The sequence below is a fragment of the Rhamphochromis longiceps genome, linkage group LG2 (genome assembly GCF_057381845.1).
Source record: "Rhamphochromis longiceps isolate RC_006_pf linkage group LG2, R_longiceps_female_GT1.1, whole genome shotgun sequence".
NCBI lineage: Eukaryota > Metazoa > Chordata > Actinopteri > Cichliformes > Cichlidae > Rhamphochromis > Rhamphochromis longiceps.
Genome location: NC_140558.1, coordinates 37,437,591 through 37,450,915, shown reverse-complemented (window position 1 = coordinate 37,450,915; position 13,325 = coordinate 37,437,591). Strand labels below are relative to the sequence as shown.

Sequence of the window (13,325 nt, the reverse complement as noted above, 5' to 3'; positions counted from 1 at the left end):
CCCAAACCAAACCCCTGTTTTTACACAGTTCCAAAAGGCATCTGAAGTACCTTACCTCTCCTCAAGTCCACTGTTTCAGTCTCACATTTGTCAGAGAGGTAGAGAGCAGAATCATCCAGGATGAATCTGACCGCAACATAACAAAAATGAACAAAGGTCTCCCAACGATTCATACACTGTGACAAAAACTGACAGCGACGTTTTTGATTATCGTTTTAATGGACAATCTTTATGTCGAGTACCTGAGGTGGAAGGTGGCAGTGTCAACAATGATATTACTGGACAGAGAGAAGGACTCCGCTGTGAATAACACTCGCAGGGGCAGATACAGGGGTCTGAGAAACAAGATATGAAACAAGGGTGTAAAACGAGAAAAAACAAAAACAAAATCCATGCCCACATTATTTTACAAAACCTCTCTTTTGGGTGTATACCTATAGTCAACAGCACAGGTAGCGAGGTGCGTGTGGAGGACAGTGATGACGGCCGGCGCGGTGTATCCCAGAATAGGATCGTCGATGACATCCAGGAAGTCAACCAGCTGGAACAGTTTGCAGGTCATGAAGTAAATTTAGACTTTATCCACTTTATTTGACTTCTTTGTGTAGAGTGCGCTTTTTATTTTTCTCTTCAGTCCAAATGGTTTAACTACCGGTTTAATTACCACATTTACACGTTCTGCAGGATAAAGCTCATTATAGTTATGTAATTTTCCATCTTAAATCATATTTTTTTCCTGTCTACGGTGTAACAACATATACTTATTTATTATTTCTGGGAGCAAAAAGTTGTTTTTGGCAGAGCCGGTAATAGACTAATAGCAGCTGCCAGCACACTCGCAGCCGTTTTCAGCTGTCTGGATTTTTTATTCATTTCCTGTACAGAAACATTTGCAGTGCAATTAATCTGACCTGTATAATCAATCTGTGAAGTCCAAGTTTTTTTTTTCTTTCCCCCACACATCTCCTCTAAACCACATCTACATCAGTGATTACAGCACTTTCTAAATCGCCTGCAACCTCCCTGATGCAGCAATTTAAACGTTTTTTCTTAATGTATAATCGTGAATTATATGTTAACTGCACAAGATAGTGGCTATAAAATAATAACAGCATCAGTGTTTAGACTGATGGTGCAGAAAATGAAGAAAATGAGGGCTTAATTGTGCTTCCAAAACTAGAGTAAGACAGAGCCTGTGTTTTCCTGGTAGCTATTTTCAGCCATTTTCACACAGATTAGAGAAATGCTGGATGCTGGGAGAACCAGAGTAACTGTGGAAACTCAACACAGCACTGCCTGCTTCAAGTCCTCTACCATAATCCCTGTCCCCAAGAAACCTAGGATCACTGGACTAAATGACTACAGACCCGTGGCTCTGACATCTGTGGTCATGAAGTCATTTGAGCGCCTAGTTCTCTCCCATCTCAAGACCCTCACGGCCCCCCTCCTGGACCCCCTGCAGTTTGCATATAGAGCCAACAGGTCTGTAGACGACGCCATCAACATGGCCCTACACTTCATCCTGCAGCATCTGGACTCCCCAGGAACCTACGCCAGGATCCTGTTTGTGGACTTCAGCTCTGCCTTCAACACCATCCTTCCAGACCATCTCCGAGGCAAGCTTTCCCAGATGAATGTGCCTGATCCCATCTGCCGGTGGATCACTGACTTCCTGACGGACAGGAAGCAGCACGTGAGGCTGGGAAAGAATGTCTCGGACTCCCGGACCATCAGCACCGGCTCCCCTCAGGGCTGTGTTCTTTCTCCTCTGCTCTTCTCCCTGTACACCAACTGCTGCACCTCCACCCACCAGTCTGTCAAGCTAATCAAGTTCGCAGATGACACCACCGTCATTGGGCTCATCTCGGACGGGGACGAGTCTGCCTACAGGAGAGAGGTTGAACGTCTGGTGTCTTGGTGCAGCCACAACAACCTGGTGCTGAATGCCCAGAAGACAGTGGAGATTATTGTGGACTTCAGGAAGCACACAGCCCCACTCCCCCCCATCATCCTGACTGACACCCCCATCACCTCTGTGGACTCATTCCGCTTCCTGGGTACCACCATCACCCAGGACCTGAAGTGGGAGCCCACCATCACCTCCGTCATCAAGAAAGCCCAGCAGAGGATGTACTTCCTGAGGCAGCTGAAGAAATTCAACCTGCCAACACGGACGATGATGCAATTCTACACTGCAATCATCGAGTCCATCCTCACCTCCTCCATCACCGTGTGGTACGCTGGAGCCACTATCAGGGACAAACAGAGACTGCAGCGTGTTGTGCGCTCTGCTGAGAAGGTGATTGGCTGCAGACTCCCATCTCTGCAGGACCTGTACACCTCCAGGACACTGCGGCGTGCAGCCCGGATCTCAGCTGACCCTTCTCACCCTGGACACAGTCTGTTTGACCTGCTCCCCTCAGGCAGGAGGCTCCGGTCCATTCGCACCAGAACCTCTCGCCACAAGAACAGTTTCTTCCCCTCTGCTGTTGGACACATGAACAATAACCACATGATTGTCCCCGCCACTAACACATGACCCTACGCTGTGTCACTGCATCATTTCATGTTTGGCACTGATCACCACCTGCACTCATGTATATATCTTTCTACGTAGCACTCATAATTCTTATTCTCATGTATATATCTCATGCACATATCTTTCTTTCTACATAGCACTTTAATTCTTATTGTCTGCACTGAAGCACCGCAGCAATTTCCTAATGTTGTAAACCTCAACATCTGGCAATAAACCCATTCTGATTCTGATTCAAAAGAAGCGTCCTGTTGTTGTAAGAGCCAATAAAAGCAAAGAGGGAGAGTGATAGAAGAATAAAACTCTTTCACGATGGAAGGAGCTCTGGGACTATAGCAGAGTCTAAACTGACATTTAGCTGGCATTATTTCTACTCAAGAAAGAAAAACTTGCAGTCTGAGCAGGGAATGTTTTTAGAACTGAAAGCAGTCATTTCTTTATGATAGTGTCCCAGAGGGGAGGGCAGGAGAGAAGGTGTTTACTCCAAGTACTTGGAAAAATGTCTCACTAAAAAAATAAATACAATAATAATGTGTTAGTCTAGTTTCTATTCAGTCCTTTTTAACCAGTTCAAAAAAAAAGAAAAAAGAAATCTGTACAGATTTCTTTTTGTAGAATGTAGAATGCCAAAAACCAGCAGTGTAGGAAGAAAAAGATATTTCCTGAATTGCAAAACAGCAAATCTGACATTTTTTCTCTATGACAGCTGAAATTTCTAATCCAAATACTTCAAAATTGAATAGCAAAAACATCCATTCATTTTCTTAACGAAATGTCCAATTCAGGATTCAGGGTTGCAGCAGTGCTGGAGCCTGTCCTGCTGTCAAAGGGGTGAGATGCAGGTAGACCCTGGTCAGGTCGCCAGTCCATGGCAGGGCTAACCCAGAGAACAAGAAGACAAATTCATGCTCATTTTCACACCTGTTGCCATTTTAGAATCACCAATTAGCCTCACATGCATGTCTTTGGACTGCAAAAGGAAGCCGCACGACCTGGAGAGAACTTATTAAGGCATGCAGAGAGCATGGAAACTCCACACAAAAAGCCTACAGAAGCTTGTTTCCCCCCACAGAAAAATATATATTTTTTGCCATCCGCAAGTCAAAATTCTGACTTCCTCAGAAGTTTTTTTTTAAACATTTTAGTTTGATTTAGACAGAAAAAGATAGACAGGAAAGAGACTGGGAGGGGTAACAACACATAAAGAGCCGCAGCAAAGGCTGCTGCATGGATATGGGATATGGTCGCCTGCTTAACCAGTGAGCTAGCTCTCTAGATTTCAAATTCAGCAAAATGCTATTTTGTTTTCAGTGGCTTCCATATCAGCTAGCTGGTGGATTCAGACTGAGGACCTTTTTGCTGTTAGGAGACAAACCATTGCACCGCTGTGCCTCTTTAGCGCGATTCATTCAGCTTCTTACCTGCTCGTGCCAACTGTGGTTAGTCTGCGTCATGTAATGTCGCATGGTGGCACCTTGAAGGCGAAAGGCAACGAGGAACTCCTGTGAAGAGAACAAGAAATAAAAAACCAAAACAACAACAATAACAATCATCATCATCACTATCAGGTATATGAGGACATGCCTTGACATTTCTCTGAGGGTCCAGTGTGATTTTGATGGCTGTGGATAACATCTGCACCTCTCCCTCCCTGCCGCTCACACTGCTCACTCCCACCTCTGTGGGGTAGATGGTGAGGTCCAGGTGCTTTGGGGGCATGAAGCTGGGCATTTCCAACCGCTGCGGGATGGGGGTGTCCTTCAAGACAGCTGTGTTTGTGTGGCATATGAAAAAGTTAACTGCATACTTAGTGCATAACACACACCATGCTGAAACTAAATGTCTTTAAATAACACAATGCGCACCTCGATGGTAGAGCTCCACTCGTCTGCTCTCCAGACACAGGAAACTGAGATTGGGGTCATTTTGGTGCTGCGCTACACTGAATATCTTCCCCCCTTCCAGATCAAGCACGAGCTCTCCGTGACTCTGGTCCTCCTGAATCAATAACATCAGTGTCAGCAGAACAATACATGACGGATACACAGTTAACAATGGAAAAGCATTTTACACATCTTCATGATAATAGTAACTATGAATAGATTTCGATAAATACATTCATTAACATGTGGTTGGATATCTGATTACAACTACTTTATAGTCATTAAATCTTCATCTCCTGACTTGAAAGGCTAAAAATAAGAAGTTCCAACACATTGTAGTTTAAGAGAAACAATCTTGGAAGGTTTTAATAATTAGTATCTGATGCAGTTAAAATCCACAAAATTCACTGTCTTCTGGCCACCTTCTTGTCTGTCCTGGCTTGGAGGCGACCCTTCCCGATAATCACAGTGAGGGAGAGAAGGCTCAGATTGTGGTTGGGACGAGGAGCCATCGGATGCGACTTTCCAGATGATTCACTGGCCAAGTAGTACTGACACTCGTCCTCTTCTGAGTCAGAGTCTACAGCAGAGAGAGAGCATGAGAGAAGACGAAGGAAAAAACATTTTGTCTGTTTAATTTTAGTCATCAGTGAAGGAAAAATTCTCCAAACATAATAAAATACTTAATATAAGATGACCTGAGAGGTTATTATGTCTAATAAATCTACAATATGTTCAAGTTTTCCATCAAATGAGCCAAACTTACCCAGTCTAAAGGCCGACTTGCAGAGCTGGAACTCGTCCTGGTGATGGCGACTGTGGTCGGGGCTGTGGGCTGAGGGGGGAGGAGGCGGGGGAGGCTCCCACATCAACAGATCATTATTGATCCTTGTGGACAGAGGGACGGGTGAGGGGAAATTACTTTTAGTTCTGAGGCAGGATTTAAGACCAAAATAAGGATGAAAATAGGAACAAAGCTGGAAGAGGTATTAATATAACGAGCAAAGTCCGTTTGACACGAGCACCTCAAAGACGGAGAATTGCGTTAACAGTACAGCTCCGAGACGCTCAGAGGGAAATGAAGGAGCTCGTTCTGGGTTATGTGGTGGAAGAAATACTAGCAGTATGAACTCGCTACACAATCAGCTAAAGTCAGTACACTCGGGCTGGACTCCCTCTGCACATATAACCAGCGCTCATGAGCAAACTGTAGGAGCAAGTTTATCTCTGGTGATGCAAAACTTTAATGAGTTACGTTCATCTATAAGTAATGATGCAACATAATTTTTTATCAGCAGTAATATGTTATGTATTAAGTTACTTTTAAATGTATCCAGCACTGGACACTATTAACACCTAAAGCCAGCAGAATCTTTTGTGTGTCAAGACAGGTAGAGTGCATCTGTAAGACTTTATAAGAGTCGTTTGTATTTTGAATATTAAACTTAAGAGTTTAAAAAAGTAGAGTCCATATTTTTTAAGGACACCTGGATTATTCTAAACTGGGAGGGCAAGCAGTGGTCTTGTGATACTTTTTACATACCTGTTATAGATGCTCTGGAAGGCCTGTTTGCTGGGGAGCAGGATATAAGCTAGTGGCATGCTGATGTCCACAGCACACTGACACTGAGCGACACACTGCTCCTGAAACTGACGCATCTCCTCTGGGTCGGCTGGAATCACCATCTAAAACACACAGGGAGGAGAGGTGAGGCGAGGAGGAACATGGATGGCTGAGATGGTTTATAAACTGGGATGTGTCATGTTTTTGTGTGTGTCAGCACACCTCCTCAGTCTCAAACATGGTGCGGTTGGAGGAAAAAGGAGAGCTCGTTTTGTCGTTGAATTCACAGTGACTTTCAAAGAAGGCGGCACCAAGATCCCTGATGAGGCCCGGGTTCATGCCACTCAGACCAGCTGCTGGGCCCTGAGCCTCACCTCCACGCACACGCACTGATATCCTGTTCACAAAGACGTGAGGAAAGCTGACTATGAGTGATGAGAAAGAATAATGAAGAAAATCAGCTTTGCCTTCAGTTGTCTCACGAGTGTTGCTACTCCTCATGGTACTGAAAGAACCAGACTCCTGAACAGTGAAGTTAAAATTAAAACATGTAGTTCAGCATCTCAAATTTCGTGAATTACACATATTGTCTTTTGGCTTCTGTATCTGAAAAAAAGGGCTGGTGAATATTTGAAGAGAAGACAATTTGGTCACAGCCTCAAAAGGAGGAAATGCTAATTCAGTTTATTAAAGATCTTGACATTTTTATTATATTTTATAATCTTCCCATAGCTGAAAACACATTTATTGTGTTCTTCTGATGGTCTTCTTGAGCATCATAAGATGGAGTCTGTGACTCCTTTTATGAATCACTGATCCACTGATGATCAGAAGGACTAACCTGGGCAGAGTGTCCCGGTTCTTCCTCACTCTGATACAAGGGAAAGAGCCTCCCTCCCAGCCCTCATATGACCCTGGTGAGACACAAGACATTGGGAAATTAAACTGAGTTCTAAATATCAGACTAAAGGAATTATTAACTAAACTATAATCTTAGAAACCAAGCCGGTAAAAACACAACTTGGATGGGTACATCAATATAAAACGCCAGATATGAAAATGTCTGCATTCATTATAAAAGACACTTGTATATAACATAACTTTATGTACAGAAAGACACGGGTCTCTTTTTTTTAATATAGCGCTAATTTAAAATTAAAGTTACAGTTTATTGTTTCCAGAAGTCCCTAATAACTAAATTTAACACTAAAAGTACATCGGACTGTCTTTGCTAAACAGTGGTCAGTAATCTAGTCATCTAGCTTTGGTTCCTCCTGTCATGAATCTTCACTGAGAGGCAACAACTACTTGTGTGTGTTCCCACCGTGCAGGTCGGTGAAGGAGGCCTCCAGCAGCTGGGTGAGGCAGGGGGCCCACGGCTGTCCCGGTGTAGTCTGCTCACTTTGCAGGTCTGGGGCCTCCTGGTGCTTCAGCTCAAACTCTGTCATCTCCAACACCAAGGTTTCCTGCCGCACCGCCCTCTGAGTTGGAGGCCGACGCTTTGGGAGGGGCTGCAGATCAGGTATGGGGAAACGAAGTCTGAGGACGGCGTGAGGCGACAGGAGGGTGAAGGAGGAGCTGAGCTCGGTGCTGTGAGTCTAAGAGGACAGTAGGAGGAAAAACATGTGAACATGGATTTTAGGAAGCATTTCAACCATAGAGCTTCAGAAAGTAAAAAGTTATGACTCTGAACAAAGCTGCTAATGTTATGTTTTATCTGAATGCTTTTCTGCTCACAGTCTTTTGGAGGCTGAGCCTCAGTGGCTTGTATTACCAACATATTACTATAATTATAAACTCTATAGCCTTTAATGATGTCAAGATTAAGTATCCCCTCAGATCCAGTAACCATGAGGGATTTTTTTAACAGCAGGTCTCTCTGTATGGTCTGGACCTAAGACACGATACACAGTTCGTACTCTCTGGGTGACCTCATTTATTTTTTTCACAGAATAAATCTATTCCACTGACCTGTACGAGTCCTGGTCCAGGCGTCTGATTGGGACAGTAGCTGAAGGCTTTGCTGAGGCTCTCCAGGCGGCTGAGGATGTCCAAATCCAGTTCGGCACTAAGCTCAGCCAGCTCCACTCGCACAACGCTGCTCCGCCGCAACACCTGCTGCTTTCCCTGCAGAAACACATGAACACACAACAGGTTAAAGAAAAAAGAAATTGTTGCTATTCTCACATCAGTTTTTGACATAATGTTTGGTTGATTACGCATGTTTATGTTTGAATAGCTAAAGTAAACTGTAAGGCTTTTAGCGGTCAATCCTTCTGAAGAGCTTCACAAAAATCTGCATATATAAATACTGGAATTGTTACAGTACAGATTTTTCAGGATACAGCTATTAAATATTAAAAAAATTACTTGAACTTTTGAATATTTTAAGACATAAAAAGTTAAAGGGTAAAGTTTTGTTTTGTCACAAATATCTAATTTTATTTAATATGACATGGAAAAAAAAAAAAAAAGAGGGAAAATCTTTCTTAATAAAACTGTAAGAAACGCATACTTAATGCTTTTCTTTTTAAGCTATCAAAATGTCCTTCCTGGAGTTCACATTTTCATGCAACTGCTTCTTGTCCCGTGTATGATCTCCATTGCAAACACTAATTTCGGCTATGACTCTGAGTCAAACCTATACTGTTTTAACCTCAGCTGGCATTGGGAAAAATACACAGAAATCATTTTGGTGCCAATCTCTAACCATAAATATAACTTATATTTGTTTACAGTAAAACTCATTACGGAACCATTAAACCATTTCTGAAAATATTTCTGAGCACACTGTGGTTTGGTAATTAAAAGGTGAATTGCACTTTATTATCAGAAGATATACTTTTAACTTTTACTTTACCTGATACACTGCTTTTAAAATGTATATTTTGTAAACGATGATGGGTGAACAGAACAGGAAGTCTTGAACTGAATAACCACCATCAGGGTATCCTGGCTCCAATGTGAACCCAGAATAATTTGCAATTTGAGAGGCTAAGTCAGCGGACTACTCGATGGCTAAAAAGACTGGGCCGTGTGTTTAGAAACGCTTACCTTACGCAGGCGTTTTTCAGTGAGGCTGTAGTGTAACTGGGCACACGGTCTGGCTGCAGCTCCAACTGTGAACAGACCAGCTTTCTGGAACTGAAGCAGCTGAAAAGAGAAACCCACAGGAGAGTTAAGACTGGATTTGTAGTTTTTCCCTTGGGGTGGTAAAGAAGCAACAAACGTACCACTTCCAGACAATAGGGAAAGGTCATCTTAAATGTGAAGTTCTTATCTGACATTTTCAACTCTAATTTAAGTCACTTTTCCTTTATTTTACAATAACTTTAGTCTGAACAGCCATTTCTCAAAACCTTAAATATTGATGTTTGTTAAGTATTTGGATGCTCTTATGAAATAACTTACTCTGGACTGTGCAAACACTGACTTTAATGTGAATGCTTCACAAAATTAAATTCTTAGCACGGACACAAGTGTGAACACTGCCTGTTTTTGTTTAAAAGCTCGACAGACTGACAGAGAGATGATCTACCTCACAGTACTCCGGCTTTCCGTCCTCCCAGAGGCACTCTAACATCTCCAGTCTGCTGAAGGAAAGGTCAGAGGTCACAGCCCTGTTTTGGCGTCTCCCACTCCGCATCTCACAGGCGACCTGCACCGCTGCTCCTGTTAATCTGCAGTGAGAACGATAAAGAGAAACAAACTCTTGGTCTCAGTGGGAAAACTTGACCAACTGTGTGTGAATGCAATTTGAGAGAGAGGACGGAAGCAGGACCAACAAAAAGTCGGAAAGAAGGAGAAAAAAAAACCCTCCCAAAACATCTGCATCCTCCTCAATACCTACAGACTAACTTCATTAATGTTTGTAGTACTTAAGAAATATATAACTACCATCTAATGATCAATCACAAGCACCTGGTTATGAAAGTGTATTTTTCGTTGTCCTTCCATACAAAACCACAATAAAGACGATGTGTGCATTTTTTAACCTGAGATTTGAGCGTGGGCAGGCTTTGGCGAATCCGCCTCTCAGTTGATGGAAGTCTCTTTCACTGAACATGCTGTCCTTGAAGGCGGTCAGCTCCTTGAAAAACACCTTAGACACCTGAGCCAATGACGAGGCTCCGTCAGCACTGGAGGGTTGTGGATCCTCCTGCAGAAGGGTTAGAGTGAGTCCGCCAAGGGTCAGTCGCAGCAACGCGTCAGGCTTCAGCTGCTCTGCCTGGCCGCTGTGTGATCGTCCTGCAAAGATGAGAGTTCAGCATAGAGACAAAGCATGGCCAGGCTTTCTTGCTTAATATAAGGTTATAAGTAAATTTAATTTGCTTTACATTTAGTTGTCATAGTGTTAAGGCACTGCTTCTATTACTAAGTGTAATCATGACACTTGTTATATTAGACCTCCTGATTCTTCTATAGGCACAAATGCCAGGACTCCCTTATTTTAACACCATCTTCTGGCACCCTTCTCTTTTGCTGTTTCTCCCAGAAAAGTCCAGCAACTTTCTTGAAAATCTAACTTTTTTTAATGTGTACATATATATATATCAGACATGCAAGCTTTTTGTGGTCATCTAAAGTTGCAAGACTGCCCATTAAACACAGCCTACATGCAAACTTGTAAACCCAATTCAGGGTGTATGTCTGCAGGTAGACCAATTAGATGCTCCCTGACTTAGTTATTTTTACTTCACCACTTCAGCTCCTTTTATAGCAAAGGCAAAATGAAGAGTAAGACTTGAAAATACTGAAAAATCAATAACTTTGTGGCTTTTGTGAAGCTGAAAAGATTCGAGCTTCCTGAATTAATAGCAGCACATTTTTTCTGAAGTATTCAGGTAGAGCGTGAGCTTCAACCAAACTGTTCAGTCCTCTGGCCGGACAATGTACAACTGTGTACTTTCACCAAAATCATTTTACACATATCCCACCCGTCCCTCTTCCCAACATAAACCCATTACTTAGCACTCCACATTACCTCTACTGCGGCCGCTGGCCTGGGGTAGACTAGATAGACAGCCAGCAACAGGATATCTCCTGGGACAATTCATGACGCCCTGGCAGGAAAAGTCAAAGTGAGAACAAGATTTACAAATTCCTGTTTAATGCATGCTATTCTTCAACATACATAACTTTGTGCTTGCAATTGGTGCTAAAACACATTTTTGCATTTGTTAACAACTGTGAAACGCCCAAAATAAAATAAATGAAATAATTGTTTAAAAAATAAAATAAAATAAAAAAATCATACTAGATATTTTTATACTTTTCATGGCATGAGCACACAATACAAATACAGATCAACCAGAAATTTATTCTGACAGTTTTTGGACCTTAGAACAATCAGGCATCTGTTAGAAATTGAAATATGCGCGCGCACGCACACACACACACTGTGTACCTGTGCAGACAGCGGCTGTGCGAAGCTGGCTAGACTGTGTGTGGAAGACTCCATGTCGCTGTCTGACAGCTCACTGCCGGAGCGGACAGATGTCACACTGCTCGTCATCCCAGCAGGACCCATAGAGTAAAACATTTCTGCAGGAAGACACATACAGACACACCGAGTGATTAATTACTGAAATGTAAACAAACACTTCTTCACGTCATGTTCCTGTAAGAAAAGGAGCAGCAGTTTTACACACCTTCAGGAATAGGACATAAAATTAAAATACCAGACTACTCTCTGTGGCTCACACAATCAAACACCAGACTGGTGTCCTGTATCTTTTTTAAATGACACTATCAAAGGAAACTGTGTATTAATTGCGAGCTAAGATATTGGGAACAAACACCATTTACTATCCCAAAATAAATCAACTCATGCTTCACAATTTACTTGGCTTTTTCTTTTTAATTAAATATGCAGATTCTTAACAGTCCTCCTGATGTTAGGATGCATTTGAAGCAGACACAGTATAAGAGGTCTTGTACTGATCCGTGTACCTCCATTCTCCATGCCGGTGACAAACGACTCGAGGTCAGGCTCAGTTTCCCACTCATCGTCTCTGGGACTGGAGCCGAGCTGCTTACCGAGGTCTTCCTCAATCATTCGCATGTCATCCGAGTCTAACGGACGACTGTGCACTCTGCCGCACTTGGTCTCTGGCTCTGGATAATAGAGGAGCGAATATCTGATTAAAATGGTTCAAAAGAAAACAGACCATGTGTATAACCTCACATTTAGGAGGCGTTTAAAAATATCTGTGACATTATTGTTTAGCTCCAGGCTGCAGCAGGAGAAGCCAGACTAGTGTAGGTGTTTAAGGACAGAGACGTTATCACATTATGGGGCTGTACAATGTACTGCTTGAATTTGTGAGCCCGTACTACTTTATGGTTCAGAGGATCATACATTTCAGGTGCAATATTATGAGCGAGGGCAATACTTTTTAACCTACATGACCATAAAGGGGAAACAGAGAAAACTTTAATTTTAAAATCATTTATTTATGTTACTATACCCCCAATTACCTAACTATGCTTCAACCAGTCTTCTGCTTTCACCTAGAGTCAGCTGACAAAAATGGCATTCTTTAACTTATAAAGGTACAGACTATTTTAGGTCATGGCATAATCATAAAACTGGCCATGAATTAGTTTATATCACACTGCCCGTTTTTCTGTACCAGTGTCTATACAGAGGGCTGCCAGCAGGTCTGTCAGATGGGTTATTTGATCAGGAGACAGCAGCATGTGGACACAGCCCACTTTCCCATCCAACTCCAGCTAAGAATCGGAGAGAAAGAAAAGAGAGAGAAGTCAGCCTGAGACAGTAGTTGTGTTTTTGCATTTCTTGGTGTGCATGAGAGAGCTTCGTGCACCTTTGGTCCGGGCAGCATGTCGTTTTGTTTGATCTTGACGGTGGTCTCAATGAAACCGGAGGAGCTTCCTATAAGGAGCGGCTGAGATAGAGGGGCAACTTGTGGCTTGGCCTTCTCCTCTTCCTCCTCCTTCTTATCATCGTCGCCTTCACCTTCCTCTCCCTCACTAGCCATGGCTGAATCTGTGTGTTCCTCCTCAGGAGTACCCTGTCAAATGAAGACAGAGATGAAAGTCAGGAACATTTTCTTCTTCACACAATGCCACTTGTAAATTATAATTCAGTTCTAAAGAAAAAGCAGATCCACACCACTTTGTCCTCCCTAGGTATCACATACCATTATTATGGAAGTTGTACTTTAATACATTATTTTCTGACAACACTTCACATAAGAAAAGACAAATCATCCTGTTTGTAAAGCTGTGAAGTCAGACATTTTTAAAAAGCTGCAGACTTTCTCCAGTCAGATTGTCTGAACTGATCTTATAGTCTCAGTTTAAACATCAGCAGATC

At 42.6% G+C, this 13,325-nt stretch overlaps 1 protein-coding gene across 1 annotated transcript in view; it reads right to left on the bottom strand.

Annotated features, from left to right (window-relative positions):
* atg2a (autophagy related 2A) overlaps positions 1-13,325 on the bottom strand; it is a 29,566-nt gene that overhangs the window by 7,405 nt on the left and 8,836 nt on the right. The window contains exons 6-26 of the mRNA XM_085426909.1: positions 12,814-13,020; positions 12,619-12,718; positions 11,936-12,100; positions 11,391-11,527; positions 10,968-11,046; positions 9,979-10,231; positions 9,522-9,663; positions 9,038-9,136; positions 7,955-8,110; positions 7,308-7,581; positions 6,825-6,897; positions 6,206-6,380; positions 5,963-6,105; positions 5,186-5,307; positions 4,842-4,999; positions 4,402-4,534; positions 4,121-4,305; positions 3,958-4,038; positions 435-541; positions 243-335; positions 56-126 (exon numbers count right to left, since the gene is read on the bottom strand). Coding sequence (XP_085283035.1) covers positions 56-126; positions 243-335; positions 435-541; positions 3,958-4,038; positions 4,121-4,305; positions 4,402-4,534; positions 4,842-4,999; positions 5,186-5,307; positions 5,963-6,105; positions 6,206-6,380; positions 6,825-6,897; positions 7,308-7,581; positions 7,955-8,110; positions 9,038-9,136; positions 9,522-9,663; positions 9,979-10,231; positions 10,968-11,046; positions 11,391-11,527; positions 11,936-12,100; positions 12,619-12,718; positions 12,814-13,020 — 2,953 coding nt within the window. The remainder of the gene's footprint in view (positions 1-55; positions 127-242; positions 336-434; positions 542-3,957; positions 4,039-4,120; positions 4,306-4,401; positions 4,535-4,841; positions 5,000-5,185; positions 5,308-5,962; positions 6,106-6,205; positions 6,381-6,824; positions 6,898-7,307; positions 7,582-7,954; positions 8,111-9,037; positions 9,137-9,521; positions 9,664-9,978; positions 10,232-10,967; positions 11,047-11,390; positions 11,528-11,935; positions 12,101-12,618; positions 12,719-12,813; positions 13,021-13,325) is intronic.